This window comes from Hyperolius riggenbachi, chromosome 1 (assembly GCF_040937935.1).
Source record: "Hyperolius riggenbachi isolate aHypRig1 chromosome 1, aHypRig1.pri, whole genome shotgun sequence".
Classification (NCBI taxonomy): Eukaryota; Metazoa; Chordata; class Amphibia; order Anura; family Hyperoliidae; genus Hyperolius; species Hyperolius riggenbachi.
Genome location: NC_090646.1, coordinates 264,685,856 through 264,705,716, shown reverse-complemented (window position 1 = coordinate 264,705,716; position 19,861 = coordinate 264,685,856). Strand labels below are relative to the sequence as shown.

At 40.8% G+C, this 19,861-nt stretch overlaps 1 protein-coding gene across 7 annotated transcripts in view; it reads right to left on the bottom strand.

Annotated features, from left to right (window-relative positions):
• MAPK10 (mitogen-activated protein kinase 10) overlaps positions 1 to 19,861 on the bottom strand; it is a 385,550-nt gene that overhangs the window by 98,036 nt on the left and 267,653 nt on the right. For all 7 annotated transcript variants that reach the window (XM_068233492.1, XM_068233489.1, XM_068233488.1 and 4 more), the window contains one exon: positions 8,650 to 8,779. In XM_068233492.1, coding sequence (XP_068089593.1) covers positions 8,650 to 8,779 — 130 coding nt within the window. The remainder of the gene's footprint in view (positions 1 to 8,649; positions 8,780 to 19,861) is intronic.

The window sequence follows — 19,861 nt, the reverse complement described above, 5'->3', positions numbered from 1 at the left end:
GGCTTAAAAGTAGGAAGCTCTAATCGTACTGTTTCCTAAACACAATTTAAGGCTTTTAGAGAATAGAGATTCAGACTAACATCTGGAAGATCATCACTGGTATTGCCTCTTATTCTTTATTATATATATTTTATGGAAAGAGGGTGGTTAATTGTTTGGAGATGTTGAGTTGGATAATTGGTAATCTCTGCTCTTGTATGTTAACCCCTTCAGAGATGCAATGGCTTTGTATGTAATATATTAGCTTCAATTTACTAAGCTTTATCAAACACTTTATCAAATGTTTGATAATTTACCTCATGAATAAAATCTAATTTTGAATTCTCTACGGTGTTATAGATTTATTGAACGTTTTCTCGATAAAACATTCAATAAAACTGTAACACCTTAGTGAATTCAAAATTAGATTATACTCATTAGGTAAATTATCAAACGTTGGATAAAGTGTTCAATAAAGTTTAGTGAATTGAGGCCGATATCCTTGGAGAAGGGATCTTTGGGTGAACCCAAAAGGAATATTCTGTTTCCATGAACTATAAGAAGGGCACTCTGGAAATTATTATATCTTGTTTTGGCATAATACGTTGCCAATTAGCAGCTGAGAGCAGCCACTTTTTTTGCTTGAGTGCAGTATCCTGTACTTACCTGTTGTGCATTTTATAAGTAAGTTTCCACTTTTCAAGTATAAGACATTGACTCTGATCAATGCAGTTTCTAGGCTTAACAGCTTCTAGGGCAAATGTGTAAAAATCTCTCCCCACCCCTTTCCTCTGTAGACTTGAGCACATTATTGCGATATGGTAGCCCCAGTATTAGCTAGTCCCCAGTGTTAGTTAGCCAGAGGTAACCCGGTATTAAATAGCCAGATTTAGCCTCCTCAGTGTATGTAGCCAGATGGCTACACAGTGGCTGGATAGTGTAATGGTTAAGGGCTCTGCCTCTGATGTAGGAGTCCTGGGTTCAAATCCTGGCTCTTCCGACTCGGTAAGCCAACACCTATTCAGTAAGGAGTTCATTGGGCAAGTCTCCCTAACACTGCTACTGCCTACTGAGTGCGCTCTAGTGGCTGCCTCGCAAGCGCTTTGAGTCCGACAGGAGAAAGGCGCTATACAAAAAAAGGAATTATTATGTTGCAACCCCCCAGTATAGGTAGCAAGATGAACCCTGCAGTATAGACTGCCAGATGACCTCGGCGGTGCCATGGGTTCAGTGAGGGGGTCCTGACTTCTATCCTCCCTCCCTCTCCTCATGTCCCCATTCTGTGCTCCCCCATCTGCAGTTAAACCGCAGTGGACAGACATTACGCTACACATTCACCTACTCCAGGCTCTAGGTGCTAGAGGTCCAGGTCCCGCCTGTCGTCTCTACAGCGCCACTCATGTTCTTGTTCCTGATCTGAGAATCAGGAAATAGAGTGAGCGGTGCTGCAGAAGACAGGCAGGACCTGGACCTCTAGTGCCTGGAGCTTGGAGGAGGTGAGTGTGTATCGTAATATTTGCCCACTGCACCATAACTTTGCAGATGAGGGGGCACAGAAGGGAGCCCAAGCAGAAAGAGGGAGGATAGAAGTTAGGTCTCCCTCCCCGCACCCCTGCAGCTCTGCACCCAGAGGCTTGAGCTTATGCAGCCTCCCCCCCCCCCCGGAGCAAGGTATGGGTGCCCGCAGTATAGGTTAGCCAGGTCTAGTTGCACTTAGTATAGGTCCCCCCAGTATAGGTAGCCAAGAATAGGAAGCAGCGTGTGTATCCGCATCTATGCAGAGAGAGGAGACAGACCAGCGGCGAGAGAGCAGCGCTTGGAGCCAGGCAGGTAAGTTGTAAACAGCGCTTCCCGGCTGCTCGCTCTGCATCTGAGGGGGGAGCATGGAGGGCGGCCCGGGAGAGGAGAGGGAGGGAGAGGTCGGGCTGCCCTCCCCGCGCCTCCGGCTCCCCCCTCCATTATAGCGCCCCCCCTCCAAACAGCGCCCCGGGTGGCGGCACGCCCCACACGGCCCTAGAAACGGGCCTGCTGCCAGCTACAGCAGGCCCCCTCCTGCTCATTCTCTACCTTCCCCTCCCCATACAGCAGAATAAGCTGTTCAGCAAAGAGCCAAGTGGTTCATATGTACAGTGACTGGTGCCAGATTATCACCTAAACTGATTAGGAAATAAAGATATATTGTTTTAGGTGCTGGATCTCTAAGCAACCTCATGGAATTCACATAGTAAATTCTCAGCCAAAACAGCTACCACACTCGACTCCATGTGACTTAACTGATTACACTTCCTGAAGTCTAACCCTATCCTTCCCTTTAAAATAAACCATAAATGGTCATCCCTAACCTTAATCTCCTAGCCCCGAATGATAAAATAAACCTTCCCTACTTTATCTCTCAGTCTTCCCTAACAATAACAAACATAAAAGGTGACCTCTGCTGGTAAACTTTAAATCTGGTAGCGATTAGTGCTGCAAACAATTCCTGATATTTGGGCAACATTGATCAAAGAGCTAACTTTCACCTGTCTGCCAGCAGGCCTCTTGCCATGTCTAGTGCTCCTCCCTGTGTCTTCTCTCTCAGGGCTCCTGTGGCAATGTGGACGTCTAGTGTTTGACCTCTAGTTTTTGCCACATGACACAGGAACCCCAGGAGAGAAGACACCGGACATGGGAGGAGGCTCACTGGCGGGAGAGGTAAGAGTTAGAGGGAGTACAGGTGGTGAGTTATGCAGGGCCCGGCAGGCGGAGGTGGTGGCTCCTTAGATTTCATGCTGAAATCTATTGAAAATCTGTGTACAGTGTGTGAGCAGCTAATAGAGCCCTCTTTGATCAGATTCGATCAGAGATGGCTCTATTGGATGGTCGATCTAGTGGCCATCTATAAGTGCATAGCCACCTTTACCTTTCCAAATGTATCATATATCTTCCTGTTAGATGCAGTGCTGGTGCCCACAGATGAAGTGCCGATAAATCTGGTGCCTAAACCAACAAGGCTGAATCAACCGGCTTCATTACTCGACAGCTTGGCCTGAATAAACTACTGTTTGGGAAACTCAGAGGAAGAGACAGATTTTATCAGAGACAGAGACAGATGTCACTCAGGAGGACCATCAGCTCTTGGTAGGTAATTTCCAAAATACCAGATGGCAGCCGCCACTAAATGGAGGGAGCATGGAGGGATTGTGCAGGTTGGACCAGCAAGGCAAAATCACGCTGTGCAGTAACAAAACAATGCTATACATGTAGACCACGGCTGTGGTGGTATCAAAGTGATGAAAATTTGGTCCAGGTTTGCTTGTTTAAGTAGTGTTATTATGTGACTCTCTGACCAACAATTGAATACGCAGATAAAGTGCTCTGTGTCAACTTGCACTGACTGTATGCCATGGTTGTTGTGCGCAGATGATTCACAAACTGCTGAAACCCTCAAATCCCTTTTACTTCAGGTTTCCATTACAAAGATTATGTGCACTTGCATTTTTTATCAAGCTACATGAAAGAATCAATACTGAATGTTAAAGTGTGCTTACAGCACTCATGTAGAGCTCTGCAATGAAGAGCATGTGGAAAAGTAACAAAATCTATTTAAGTGTGCACTGGCTGTGATCAGAACTCTCCAGAGAAAGCTCGCTATGAAACTGTACAGTTCAAATGCTGGGAATTCTTCTTGATACCTACATGCTAGGAAAGCTTCATGCACTCACCATGCAGTACGATACAGTGTGATGCGAAAGTTTGGGCAACGTTGTTAATCGTTATGATTTATCTGTATAAAGTGTTGGTTTTTACGATAAATAACATCAGTTGTTGTATTGTTCACCATCATGGTTTAGGGGAAGGTTACAGAAAGCTGTCTCAGAGATTCCAGCTGTCTGTTTCCACAGTTATGAACATATTAAGGAAATTGAGGATCACATGCTCAGTTCAAGTTAAGGCTCGAAGTGGCAGACCAAGAAAAATCTCAGATAGACAGAAGTGACAAATGGTGAGAACAGTCAGAGTCAACCCACAGATCAGCACTATAGACCTTCAACATCATCTTGCTGCAGATGTAGTCACTGTGCATCGTTCAAACATTCTGCGCACTTTACACAAGGAGATGCTGTATTCAAGAGTGATGCAGAGGAAGCCTTTTCTCTGCCCACAGCACAAACAGAGCCGCTTGAGATATGCTAAAACGCATTTGGACAAGCCAGCTTCATTTGGGAATAAGGAGCTGTGGACTGATGAAGCTAAAATTGAGTTATTTGGGCATAACAAGGGGCGTTATGCATGGAGTATGCATGGAGGAAAAAGAACACAGCATTCCAAGAAAAACACCTGCTACCTACAGTAAAATATGGTGGTGGTACCATCACGCTGTGGGGCTGTGTGGCCAGTGCATGTACTGGGAATCTTGTCAAAGTTGAAGGACGCATGGATTCCCCTCAGTATCAGCAGATTCTGGAGACCAATGTCTAGGAATCAGTGACAAAGCTGAAGCTGCACCAGGGCTGGATCTTTAAACAAGATAACAACCCTGAACACTGCTCAAAATACACTAAGGCATTCATGCAGAGGAACAAATACAACGTTCTGGAATGGCCATCTCAGTCCCAGACCTGAATATAATTGAAAATCTGTGGTGGTTAAAGAGAGCTGTCCATGCTTGGAAGCCATCAAACCTGAATGAACTAGAGATGTTTTGTAAAGAGGAATGGTCCAAAATATCTTCAACCAGGATCCAGACTCTCATTGGAACCTACAGGAAGCGTTTAGAGGTTGTAATTTATGCAACAGGAGAATCTACTAAATATTGATTTCATTTATTTTTTGTGGTGCCCAAATTTATGCACCTGTATAATTTTGTTTAAACAATTATTGCGCACTTTCTGTAAATCCAGTAAACTTCATTTCACTTCTCAAATATCACTGTTTGTGTATCCTATATGATATATTTAACTGACATTTTTTCATTGTAACAACCAATGATTTATAAAGGCAAATCATGACGATTAACAAGGCTGCCCAAACGTTCGCATCCCACTGTATTAAGTGTTGTTATGGTAAAACATACATCACAGCATTCTGAGATGAGCAACATGGGTACTTTTTAAGACAAACATATCTGGGCAAAGGACACACCCTATCCACACCTCCAGTCACACCTTCATCACATACACAGTCACACTTTCATCATCTCCAGTCACACATTCATCACACGCCCAGTCAAACTTTCATCACACCTCCAGTGACACCTTCATAACACCTCCAATCACACCTTCATTACACCTTCAACACATGCCCAGTCACACCTTCATCACAACTCCAGTCACACCTTCATCATGTGCCTAGTTACACCTTCATCACTTCTTCAATCACACCTTCATCATATATCCAGTCACAACTTCATCACGCCCAGTCACACCTTCATCACATGCCCAGTCACACCATCACATCTCCAGTCACACCTTCATCACATGCCCAGTCACACCTTCATCACACCCTTATCACATGCCCAGTCACACCATCACATGCCCAGTCACACCTTCATCACACCTTCATCACGCCCAGTCACACCTTCATCATGTGCCTAGTTACACCTTCATCACTTCTTCAATCACACTTTCATATTATATCCAGTCACACCTTCACATGCCCAGTCACACCTTCATCACATGCCCAGTCACACCATCACATGCCCAGTCACACCTTCATCACACCACCAAATACACTTTCATCACATGCCCAGTCACTCCTTCATCACACCTCCATCATACCTCCATCACACTTTGATAACATCTCCTATCACACGTTGTTTACACCTCCAATCACACCTTCATCAAACTTCCAATCACACCTCTGATCAAGCACACCATAATGATTTCATGAGCACAATATTTTCAATTTCGAAAACACACTGGTCCTTTCTTCCATAACCTATCTCCATTTATTTTAACATTTGGAGATACTCAAGTAATATTTAAAGGATTGTACATAACATGTAGCACAACATAACAACCTTTTTTGTAGGTAAATACAGTTATATTTACAGGTGTGTACATCAGTACAAAAGGAGGGCAATTATAAGAGGAGAGCGGCACAAAGGAATTACTGTAGCTTAAAAAATGTGAGATTGTCCCACCCCAAAAAGTTGTGAGCTGTGTTATTTACTTTGGCAGTTTGAGGGCAGTAATAAAAAAGATGACAGTGACACGTTACATATAATTCTGTCCTTAAATCTAAAGGCTGCCATACACTGGTTCATTGCCACCAGATCGACAAACAAATGGCTGCCCATACACTGCCAACAAATTTTAAATCGATATCAGCATGAAATCGATTCACAGCATGAAATACATTACCTGTCCGCCGGTGCGAGTATACGGGTCTGTGCAGTCCCTGCTTGTTCCAGCTTCCTCTTCCATCTTCTCTTCACTTGCTGTCCTGTTCTGTGAAAAGCGGAAGTTCAAACAGTAGAGTGCCCTCTACTTTCGCCTTCTCACAGGACGTGACAGGAAGTGAAGAGAAGACGAAGAAGATGCCAGAAGAAGTGAGAGACTGCAGGGACCCGGGGCCTCATTCAAGGGGACAGGTGATGTATTGCTGCGTCGGTCGTCACCGTATCAAACGCCCTATCTACCCGCTGGCGATCGAGGTAAGTTTTCCGCCTGGACAGATTGACTGAATTGATCAATTTGGGGTGGAAATCGATCGGTCAACAGTTATGTTAACGATTTCACAGCAAATTTCAAAATGAGTGATCGAATCTGCTGTATTTCGATGGGAAATTATTTTAGTGTATGGGTACCTTTAAGATAGTGACTAGTCACTTAGGGTAACCGTTCTGTTATACACTTCCTTTACATTTACACTAGTCTAAAAGCCATCTTCCTGCAATCAAGCCTTTAGTACATTTGGACCTAAAAGTATCTGTTGTGACTGTTGTTACATCTGTGCTGAAAGTTTTGCAGAACACCTGACCCGAGACAAAGCTACTTAAAGAGAGTTTGAAGCAAAAAATGTTTCACTATGTTTACCTTTTAATTCGCTTCAGAACTCTCATTAGCCACACACCTGCTGCATCCCGGCTGAAAAACGAGGGCTGCAGATCCCCCAAATGCCCAGGGGTGAATCTGGCCAGCGCTTCCTGAAGAGGCAGAGTTCTCTGCTGTAGCTCTGCCACTTCTGATGTCAATCGCGGCGGATCGTCGCCTCTCCCCGCACCTCTCACTCTTCCTTCACAGAGAGGGGCGGGGAGAGGCGTCGATCCACGTGCCGATTGACGGCAGGAGAGGCAGAGCTACAGCTCATAGCTCTGCCTCTCAGAGCAGCAAAATCCACGACCAAGTTGGTCGTGGATGTTTGCCAGGGGATTTGGGGGGTCTGCAGCACTCGTTTTTCAGCGGGAATGTGGTGGTTTGCAGCTAATGAGACTTCTGAAGGGAATTAATAGGTAAATATAGCAAAAAAAATTAGCTTCAGAGTCTCTTTAAGGTAAAGTAAGGTAGGTAGCATTAATCGCTCATATGCAATTCACTTTTTCTCCTGACTTATCTCCTGGGAGATAATTTTTCATCTTGTCTTTAAAATAACTTTCAGCACTTTGCACCTGAAAAAGTACCAAAAAGTAGGCGATAAAGTACTTTCAAAATTATTATATTTTCTTGCTTGCTGGTGGCTTAAAAGACATTTAGAGAAAAAGTGAATTGCATACTGTATGTTCATGCTGGATTCATATACTCCTGTGCAATATTTGTTCTTCTCCTTGTTCCCCTGGTCCATGTAACTATAAAAAATTTGACTTGTGGCGAATTTGTGGCGACTTGTGGCGAATTTTCAGAGAGGAAGTGGCTGGCTTGCAGAGATGTCCCCTCCTATCACCCTCCCATTTCCTATTCTTCTCCGCCCATTCACTCCCCTTGAGGGCTTGTTCACACTGCAGGCGTTATCGCTTTTTTGCGTCCACGTGCGGCTTGTAAAAACACCCTTCCGACCGTATGGACAATTAATGTCTATGATAAGGTTCATATCAGCGCTGTGCGCCTAGCGAAGCAGTGCATGCACCATTTTGGGGGGGATTCCGCCTCAATGAAAGGTATAGGAAAATCAGAAAATGCGTACAAAAACGCGCAATAAGGCGATTGCGCTCACGGTTTTTAAGAATAAATACATTGTATTTATTTTTTTCCGCTCAAAGAGTTAACTTCCTGACTTGCGTCAGGGAGTGAATTACAAAACCGCACTGAAAAACGCTTAGAAAACCGCTAACAAACAAAAACAAATCGCCCACCCAAGCGCTGGGAATCAGAAAAAAAATATGCGTCAAAAACTGTCCAACGCGAACGGACACGTAAATGGAATGCAATGTGAACAAGGCCTTAGAGGAGGAAATGAGATGGTGATATATGCATTTGCTGAATGAATACATACTGCAGAAACATTACACTTTGCAGTAGGAACTGATATGAGGTAGTATCTACTCTGTGCAGCGCTGTAACATGTCCCAGTCACAGATACACATAAAACAGAACAATTCAATGTATAAAAAGCAAACTCAAGTCAATACTTATTCATTAAACAGACAGTATGTATAACTGAGTTTGAAGAGTTTTGATATTTTTTTCTTTTTAAAAATGATTGCTTAGTAAAACACGGTAAACTGCAGAAGTATTTCAAGAAAGAAAGACTTACATTTTTATGATTTACACACTTCATTAGGACCAGCTCCCTGTATGCCCTTTTGGCATGTGTTTGATTTTGAAATGGTCGGCTGAGTTTCTTAATGGCCACATTTCTATCAAGGACAGCATCGTAAGCAGCACTGTAAGAAAATACATACACATGAGAATTACAAGACCTGCTACTAAAAATTCAAAGCAAATCTATACGACATACAAAGGCAGATGTGAATCAAGTCCTGTGTTGTTAAGGAAGTAAATGGGCTTCAGTAAGTTGGATCCCATAGAAGTCAATATAAATCTTCACAGAAAATGATGTATTTGATGCATTATTAATTTCACAAAATACAATAAAAACAGTCAGTTGAATACTACTCATGATACACTGCAGTAGCTGGTATAGGTGTGTAGAGAAGTAGTTGCGTAAGTGAAGTTTTTTTCCCACTGGAGAGATTCTTTCGCTTACTGCCCCGTTGCCTAGACATTGTAATCATGTAATCAGCACTGATATCATAGGGTTAAAAGACAAACAACATTTCTGATCCATTCAGTTCACACCGCAACAGACCCAGCTGAAACAGTGGTTCACACTGGGGTGTGCCGGTGATCAGCAAAGCGCTGCTACAATGTATCCCTATTGATACATTCCCACTGCAGCGGTTGCATGCATTGTTTCGGGCGTGATTGCACTGTGATTCTCATTCTATTGAACGGGAATCACAAGTGCAAATCGAGCTGAATCATGGCAAATCGCGAGATTTGGGCTGCCGAAGCGCGTTTGCGTCTGCGGTAAAGCGCCCAATGTGAACCAGCCCTAAGGGATAATCCACACTACAAGAGCTTTTCTGAGTGCTCTGAGTGCTTTGTGATTTTAAAAGCTCTTGCTAATGTAATCCTATGTGTGTGTTGATTGTTTTTCCCTTTTGGATACGTGTATCAACAGTGGCCTAGCTAACTAGCTGTGGGTCCCGATGCAAGCCCTCTATACATAACATGGCACACCAAAACAAATCAAGGACAACCACAGTGTCAGAGGTGCAAGAAGGGGATGGGAAACAATGTGCTAATGATGACTACTATTCAAAGCATCTATAGAAGTGATTATTACTAGCACAGGACCAATAAACAGCTAATACTGAGGTTGAGGGTATATATTTTACTCACCATAAATAACGGTCTCTACAGTTTTATTCTCTATTATTTTTCTCCCCTCACTACATCTTTCTTGGCTTCCAGTGCAGAGTTTAACAATACCATTTGTTATGTAAATTAAATAAGGCTTTTCCAGCCATGAAGGGCTTCTGAATTTGCATGCACTACAAGCACAGTGAATGGATTATTCCTCTCCGCTATGAAAAATACTGGAAAATATCATCAGCCAGATCCAAATCAGATTTTTTGGAATTAATTTATTTTCATTTCTGTATTGTTTTTCTTTTCTCTTTATTTCCTCCTTTCTGTCCTCAGCTATTTCCATTAGGAGTACAGTTCCATCATTATTGCTTAATTGGCAGAATAGTCATTTTAAAGCCTTTGTCTTTATACTGTCCCTAATATTACCTAATCCTGACTGATACTGACCAGACAATACATTAGACCAGACAGATACAAGACTACATGAAAAGCAAAAGTCACTAAAAACAAAGCGAGACAGCCTACTTTATCATTGACCTACTTTATTATATTAATCCATTTTTTTATTGGTCCCCCATTCAGTATAGATTAACAGAATATAATTTACAATTTATAATATTTATAGTATTAAATGTAGCCACATTACATTACACCTGAGGTGAGAGGGATATGGAGGCTGTCATATTTATTTCCTTTTAAACAATGTAAATTGCCTGACTGCTCTGCTGATATTCTGCCTGTAATCTTTTATGCCATAGATTTAGAACAAGCAGGCAGATTGGATGTTTCTGACTGAAGTTTGACTGAACTTGCCACATGTTTGTGTGAATGTGATTCAGACAGACACCTCTGACACATGAAAGACCAGCAGGATGCCAGGCAACTGGTATTGTTTTAAAGGCAATAAATATGGCACTCTCCATACCCCTCTCACTTTTGGTGACATTTTAAAGGACCATTGTATGTTCAAGCACATTTCATCTACAGTAGGTGCTAATATCCAAAATGTTTCATATTTCTCTGTCTTATCCTTATAGCCAAACAGACCCACTATCTATAAGACAAGAATTTCTTAAGTAGTCTGGACACATCCTTCCAAAATGATTTTAGCTGCAGCACTCCCACTAAATATAGTAACCCCCAAACCACGATGCTAGCATAGCCTGTAGAAGTTTAATATTTTCTATAATTTATCTGATGCCATTAACCACATGCTATTAACCAATAGCATGTGGTATTCAGAAGAGTCTTAGGCCCTTATTCAATTGACGTTTTCTCCTAAGTTTTCTCCTAGGTGATATTTTACACCTTATGAATAAAATGCCTTTTAAGTCACCAGAAAGCAAGAAAATACTCAGAATAATTATGACATTACTTTTCCACTCAGTTTTTGATACTTTTTCAATTGCATGCAGAGTGCTGAAAAGTTATTTTGAACAGAAGATGAAGAATTATGTCCGAAGAGAAATTTTAGGAGAACAAGTGAATTGAATAAGGGCCTAATGGTCTTTTTCATCCAAATTTACCAAATCTATGTAGTAAAGGGGTAGATTGAATGAATATTTTGAATGAATAATTAAGGCAGTTTCTTATATTACATAGAAATGGTAAGATTGGATTTAAAAAATGGATCATTAGTAGCCACCTTTAGTTTTCTTACAGGGGAGATCTGTCCAATCTCTTTTCCCCAAGCATATATAAAGTTGATTTTCATTTTATTGATAAACAACCCTTCCCTCACCCTTCCCCAGGATTTATAGATCTAGGTTGCAAATGATGAAAACCTAATAAAGGATTATGGCTTATTCACAATCTTGTATTCCCAAGACAAGGGAAGGGTTGTTTATCAATGAATCGAAAAGTAGTTGTATTGCAAATAATTTCTCTAGTAACAATTTTTTCTAAATTTGAAATACACCTCTAATGCATGAGTGCATTGTGTGCATTGTATTATTGATTTCTTGTCTTTCTAATGTCCAAGAAAAATACATTTCCTCTATTAAACATCTCTCAGTAAAGATCTTAAGTATCAGTCCAAACTACGGTGTGTTCCACATCACACTGCTACAAAAATGACAGCACACCTAAAAGTCTACACTAAGGCCTTGTTTCCATCTGTGCGCTTCTGTCCACTTTTCAGCAACATGTATCAATCTGTAACATTGATGTGCTGATGAAAAGCGGATAGAAGCGCAGAGATGGAAACAAGGCCTCAATCTCGCTTTTGTGATTGGATCACACACAAACCTATAACTCAAGCTAGACCTTTTCTGAGGCAGCCAATATTGTAATATATGGTATTCAATAATCTTTTCAAAAGTTGTGTTACTTAAAGGACCACTATTGTGACAAATTATAACATGTAAAATACACGTGTACACATGCTTATAAAGGTGGCCACACACGATACAATAAAAGGATCCTCCGAAAAAATCAAAAGCATTTTTTTATTTGACTGAAAAATCTGATCCAATTTCCTGTTTTTTATCTATCCGGAATGCCAGATATTTTTCTTCAATTTCTTTAAAGATTGTATGGTGTGTGTTAGATTGTCAATTTATTAATAAACACACCCAAGCAATTTTCTCAGAGTTTCCAATCATTTTTATTATAATTGGGAAAAAATTTAACATAGGTGTGTGGTACATTAATAAAAAACAAGTGTCAGCGCCAAGGCAGAAGGCGACCGCAGCCGAGAAGGACAATGTCCAAAAGTCCACACAAGCAATGAATATATAAAGTCAGCGCAGGTCTATAGTAATACAGCTTTCATCATTTTTTGGTATACAGGATCTTCGAACAAAAGGGTAAAGAAGCAAGGCTTACCAGATTCCAACAACCCACATTATAAGGTTGTAAACGAGTTTGATAGGTGGTCCGCAGAACTTTCAAATGGTGTCGTTTCACCAGCGATGTTGCACACTACAGATTCCTCCGGAATATAGTAGATATCCTGAGATCGCAGAGACTCACCAAAGGGGAGTCCAGTAGGATAGTGACATGAAAGAGATGTACGGCACATCTAAGTGTAAACCGTCTTTATTACATAACAAGTAAAACAATTAAAAACAAGGATAAAGGAAAACTCACATACGGGGCCCGTGCACTTCCCTGGGGAAGGCGACAGGCGGCACCATTTTATTTAGGTCTTCTATTGACCATTTTATGCGCGCTACTTTTTCGGGGTTCCCAGTGCACGGGCCCCGTATGTGAGTTTTCCTTTATCCTTGTTTTTAATTGTTTTACTTGTTATGTAATAAAGACGGTTTACACTTAGATGTGCCGTACATCTCTTTCATGTCACTATCCTACTGGACTCCCCTTTGGTGAGTCTCTGCGATCTCAGGATATCTAATATATTCCGGAGGAATCTGTGGTGTGCAACATCGCTGGTGAAACGACACCATTTGAAAGTTCTGCGGACCACCTATCAAACTCGTTTACAACCTTATAATGTGGGTTGTTGGAATCTGGTAAGCCTTGCTTCTTTACCCTTTTGTTCGAAGATCCTGTATACCAAAAAATGATGAAAGCTGTATTACTATAGACCTGCGCTGACTTTCTATATTCATAGGTGTGTGGTACATTGGTCAGATTTTTAAAATGTTACAATCAGTCAGAAAAATTGATTGCAATTCTTAAATTGAACAGATATTAAAAACATTGTATGGTGTGTGGCCGTTAAGAAGTACATTTCTCCCAGAGCAACAAGCACTATAAACTACTTTTTTCCCATGTCACTGTAACTGACAGTGAGCAGTAATAATCTGACAGATCTGACTGGTTTTATAAAAGTTCATCTTCTCACAGGGGGATTCTCAGTATTTCCTTTGTTCTTCACAAAAGCACTCCATGGAAAAGATCTATATAAAATGCCGACCAGCCTCCTTACTTGGTTGCACACTGTTGTGGCAATTGGGCTGATGTCCAATACGCGGTTTTGAAAATAAAGAAAATTTTAAGAATCCTCCATGAGGAGATGGACTAGTCCAAAACCTGTCAAATCTGTCAGATTGTTACAACGAATTGTGAGTGACAGTGATGTGAAATATATATATATAGTGCATTATACTCTGGAACAAATGTACATTTTATACTTATGCTTATATGTGCATTTTAAAGTTTTTTGAGATAGTGGTCCTTTAATGGAAAGCCCTTCTGACAAAGCAGAAACTGAGAAAAAATGTTCATCTTAACCAACCCTGCCCATATTAATAAGTATAGGCTGAGTAGATCACATTTTTTGCTGCAGCCCACTGTTCTGTTGTAAATAGGCCTCTGCTCTGTGGCCATGTCCCATTGATTATATTTTATATACAGTAAAGGTAATCTACCAGGAGAGGCTTGCTTCCATGGGGAGGGATGAGGAGGAGAGGGAAGGAGAACTCTGGCAACAAACAATGTCAGCGTTTAGTAGTGCTGTAAAAAATGGAATCTAGTTGAATCTTATTAGGGTGAATAGCATTGGTTAGAAATAGATTAACATTGTACTCAAGTTCCTGGTTTGCTGATGTAGTGCATCAGTTAACAAAGACACTCCCACAGAGTTCATACTCTCTCAGCAGGAATCAGCAGCACCCAAGGATACTGTAACCGAAACTGCAGATGTATTTCTAAGATTCTGCAGGAAGCTTTTAAGTAGCTGCGACAATAGCAAAAAGAATTGTGGATAACATGGATACTGAAGGGGAATCAGGAGAGTGGACAGAGATCTGAACCAAGGAAGCCATACATGGTGTATGAGGACACCTCTAAATAGCAAAACTATCAGATGGGAAAAAAATCTTGAGATATTTCCCCACATCCAAACCGGGTGATTGCTAAAGAACTGCTGACATTCATTAAAGAGGAACTCCAGTGAAAATAATGTAGTAAAAAAAAGTGCTTCATTTTTTACCATAATTATGTATAAATGATTTAGTCAGTGTTTGCTCATTGTAAAATCTTTCCTCTCCCAGATTCACATTCTGACATGTATTACATGGTGACATTTTTACTGTGGGCAGGTTATGTAGCTGCTCCTGGCTGTTTTGGCTGTTAGAGACAGCTGTAAACAGCTAATTCCTGTCTGTGAACATTGTTACATTGTGGCAGTTTGTCTAGAGTACTGCGGTACTCAGAGCTTCTTGTGGGAGGGGTTTCAGCACAAAATCAGTCATACAGCGCCCCCTGATGGTCTGTTTGTGAAAATCATTATATTTCTCATATAATAGGGGGTATCAGCTACTGATTGGGATAAAGTTCAATTCTAGGTTGGAGTTTCTCTTTAATATAAAGACATGGACCTGTCACTTTGTACACATATTGCAGTGGTAATGGTGCCTCTCACAGACATTCCTGTCCTGTGGTTGTATTTAACACATTCACTAGGTTTAATACATTGAGCTAATGACTGAGGTCTTTTAAACATAAGAACAGTAATTATAAGCTATACGGTGGCACTGCCAGTGTTTAAAAAAGACTGGTCCAAAACTAGGTACCATATAGAGGAAAAATAACATAACAACTAAAATAACACAAGGTTGGAAGGTGCAAGCAGTGGCTGGATAGTGTAAAGGGCTCTGCCTCTGACACAGGTAACATGGGCTCAAAACTTGGCTCTTCATGTTCAGTAAGCCAGCACCTATTTGGTAAGGAGCCCTTAGGCTAGATTCCCTACTGATTGTGCCCTAGTGGCTACAGCTCTGACGCTTTGTGTCTGCCAGGAGAAAAGTGCAATATAAATGTTATTTATCTTGTCTACATTAAGCACATGTTGAAAGATTGCTTGGATTTCATGGATTGTAAAATGTGTCTCCTAGACATTAGTTTTAAAGAGGAACTCCAGTAAAAATAATGTAGTAAAAAAAGTGCTTAATTTTTTTACCATAATTATGTATAAATAATTTAGTCAGTGTTTGCTCATTGTAAAATCTTTCCTCTCCCCGATTTACATTCTGACATTACATGGTGACATTTTTACTGTGGGCAGGTTATGTAGCTGCTCCTAGCTGTTTTGGCTGTTAGAGACAGCTGTAAACAGCTAATTCCTGTCTGTGAACCTTGTTACATTGTGGCAGTTTGCCCAGAGTACCGCGGTACTCAGAGCCTCTTGTGGGAGGGGTTTCAGCACAAAATCAGTCATACAGCGCCCCCTGATGGTCTGTTTGTGAAAATCATTATATTTCTCATGTAAAAGGGGGTATCAGCTACTGATTGGGATAAAGTTCAATTCTAGGTTGGAGTTTCTCTTTAAGTTCACCAGAGTAACCACTACAAGATATTACACTCTGCTCTAACAGTACCATTTATATGTACACATTACATCCATCCTATTTTGTTAGTGACATTGCTTAATAGAAATTTTACCTTCTGTCAATACATTCTCTCTTATAAATGTGAATCTAGCAATGACATTTTCAGATGCAGAAATCCAATAGTATTTTCCTTTCAAACTAAGATTTTTGTCTTATCAGCTTTACTCTGAGAAATATAAACATATTTGTTTCTCGATCTTCAAGAACAATAAAGCCAGCAATTTGTCTAGTAGGACATGCAGAAGCTTAAGATGTCATTTATCATACATGATATATCCCAGTGCCTGAAGTGAAATTTGTGCCTGCACGTTACATTCGGAATGATGCTTGTCACTCCAGCAGCCGATGTTTGCTGTAAAAGAGTAAGAGCCCAGTGCAATTTATGCTGGCTATCCAAAAATTCTAATTTAATATAACAGTAAGCTCAGCTTATTTTAAAGTACTTAAGAACATATTTAGAAATAAGCTAGACAAATACAAGCTGACTAAATAGCAACCCCTTAGAGAATTTCAAGATCTAGTGGTTAAAGAGAACCAGTCCATGACTTCACGCACATTTCTAGAAAGCTAGGCACGCACCAAAGTTAACTTCAGTTATAACATTAAATGAAAAAAATGTTTAGTGCCTCTCTTACATATTTTGCTGGCTGAGAACTACAAACAGATACTCCTGTTTATTGTTTTATAAAGCGGGTGAATGCCAATGAAATGCACTCCATTGTTTGGAGTTTTTGAGCAAAGATTTTTTTCAGCTGAATACCTACTGTTTGAGTCTATTGGGAGTGGGTAAGCCCACCACTACCTATTTTTAAAACTGTTTTTAACTTATTTTACTCTAGTTTGGTGCTTCTGTTAAAAAAAATTATCAAGTATCACTGTTATAAGGGAGCAAGGGCAATTGCCTGAAACAGCAGTCATCGCCTGTACACCTGTATGCAGCTGCGTAGCAATCCCTGCAATCTCAGACCTACAGGTTCTAATAATCTAGTCATACCCAGAGTCCATCTCACAACTTTTGGTACCAGAGCCTTCTGTCATGCTGCTCTTACATTATGGAACTCTTTACCTCAGCAAATCAGGACAGCTCCATGCAGACTGAAAACCCACTTGTTCAGTTTGGCATTTGACGAAATATAATTTTTGTTGTGTTAATACTTTATCCTACTACCAATTACTGAATCTGAGAGAGCCTAAATGCTTTGAGTCCTATGGGAGAAAAGCACTAAAGACATGTTATTGTTAATGTATTGTTCCAGTTTTAATTTCTGGATGAATTAATAAAAGAGCTGTTTAATTTGTCTGCATGTCTTAAGTCCCAATTAAAATATATGGGCTAAGTTCCTTGAACTCTGGTCTACATCTATTATCAAGCCATTTAAGTGCTGCCGCTGCCTTTTCCTAGTGTCCAGGCATGATTTCATTAATTTGCATCAGTGTAATAGAAACATTGGGAAAGAATCTAAAGTCTTTCCTCCAAGAACATAATGGGACATAATAAGGTAAATGATGCTGGTATTATTTAGGGGAACATCAAAGGGGGTATAATGATGGAACTAGTCGAGGGCATAAGATGAAGATAGTAGTGGGAATAGATAAGAGAACACAATGGGTAACATGATAGTTGACTAATAAGAGAAGCATAATGAGGGACATAATGGTGGGGCTAGATAAGGGGGCATATTGTGTTAAATAATAGCGGTGTAGTAAAAGGGGCATATTAATGTTAATTTTATTAGCAGTTTTGATTTATGTTTTAAGAGTTACCTTGGTTTCTCAACGTAAAAAAATTATTACTTTGGTTTATACTTGATTTGATCGAGCAGTGGCTGGATAGTGTAATGGTTAAGGGCTCTGCCTCTGACACAGGAAACCCAGGTTCAAATCTTGGCTCTTCCTGTTCAGTAAGCCACCACCTTTTCAGTAAGGAGTTCTAGGTGGGGCTAGCCTCCCTAACACTGCTACTGCCCACTGAGCACACCCTAGTGGCTGCAGATCAAGTGCTTTGAGTACACCAGGCAAAAAGCACAATGTTCTGTGTATTGATTATATGTGGTACTTGATGAAAGACAATTTTTATTTGGGTAGATCCAGGAGGCTGCCGCTAATTTATTATTTTTCTTGTGCTGGTATTTGTTTTCCATTAACAATATGTTGATACAACATTAAAAACATGTAGAAGTGTGCTAGATGTAAGCTTTACATAGAATAATTGCTAATCAACATGCCAACAGCAAGAAGAATCTTTCACGGAAGCCATGTAATTAACGTGTGAATGAAAAATCTAAAAATGCTTTATGCGATCTGCAGAATAATCATACCCATATAAAGTACATGGCAGCATAGGTATTAGTTATAAAAGTGCTTTTTACGACCCCTGGGGAAAAACTATATGGGGAATACAAATGATAAATAAATGTTTCTTTTTTTCATTTTTAATGTATTTGCTTCTCAGATTTATTACTAAAGTATATTATTTCAATTCAGTTAAATAATAAATGTTAAAAATTAACATTTTATTTTTTGGAGCCACACGCTGGTTTTACATGATTCATTCCTCGGCTTTTATTTCCTCAGTGACAAAAAGCTGATGACACAGAAAGAATGCTAGTGCTCTCCATGTTGCTGAACTGGTGTTCCCTTTGTCACTGATACCAGGTTGCACGCCTTGCACGTTTAGTTCTGCACTTATGCCCAGTGCTGGGGAAGGGGGACTGGGAGGGTGGTAGCCAATCTCACCCACATGAGTAAGTAATATGGTCATCCCTAGACCCATAACCTATTAACCAGGATACAGTTAACCTCTTGCCGCCCGCGTCACGCCGATGGGAGTGGCCGCGGCGGCAGCCCCAGGACCGCTTAACGCCGATTGGCGTAAAGTCCTGGGGCTGTAATCTGCATTGTGGCTATTGCCGCTCGGGAGACTGTTAGACGGCGTGATCGCCGTCTATTTCTATGTACAGCGCTGCGATCGGCAGCAGCGCTGTACTGGGGACAGCCGTGTCACACGGCTGTCCCCCTGGGGGACAAGAGAGCGATCGGCTCTCATAGGCAGAAGCCTATGACAGCCGATCGCAGTAATTGGCTGGTTGTGGGGAGGGAGGGAGGGAGGGAATACATTTAAAGAAACAGGGGTTTTTGTAAAAAAAACACGGATATAAATATTGATAAAAAAACAAACAAACATGGGGGAGCGATCAGACCCCACCAACAGAGAGCTCTGTTGGTGGGGAGAAAAGGGGGGGGATCACTTGTGTGCTGTACTGTGCGGCCCTGCAGCTTTGCCTTAAAGCTGCAGTGGCCAATTTTTCTAAAAATGGCCTGGTCACTAGGGGGGGCCCTGCAGTCCTCAAGAGGTTAAATAAAACATGTACACAGTCAGTAACAGATCTCTATTTGAAATAAATGTATTTTCTTGGGGGCTTCCTGTAAGGAAGAAAAGCAGCTTATCTTGGCTACTTCACTAATTAGCTCCCTGCTAAGAAATTAGATAAAATTGGTTATTTTCTCAGCCAATGGGTTGCATGTTGCCCCAATCACCTAAGCAATAGGAGACTGGCAATGGAGAGGCAAAGTGCAACCTACCAAGCTGTGGTACTTTTGGAGTCATACATTGGTCTATTGAATTGAATAGGGGAATAGTGCATGCACTCTTACATTTCCTTATTTTACTGTCAGTGTTTTAGTGACAAAGTAATAAGGGCAACACAAGAGGCGCCGAAAAAAAAAAAAAGCTAAAATATAAAAACAACTTGAGGTAGCTTACCTCGTACAAGAATTCACTTATGGTACAGTAAT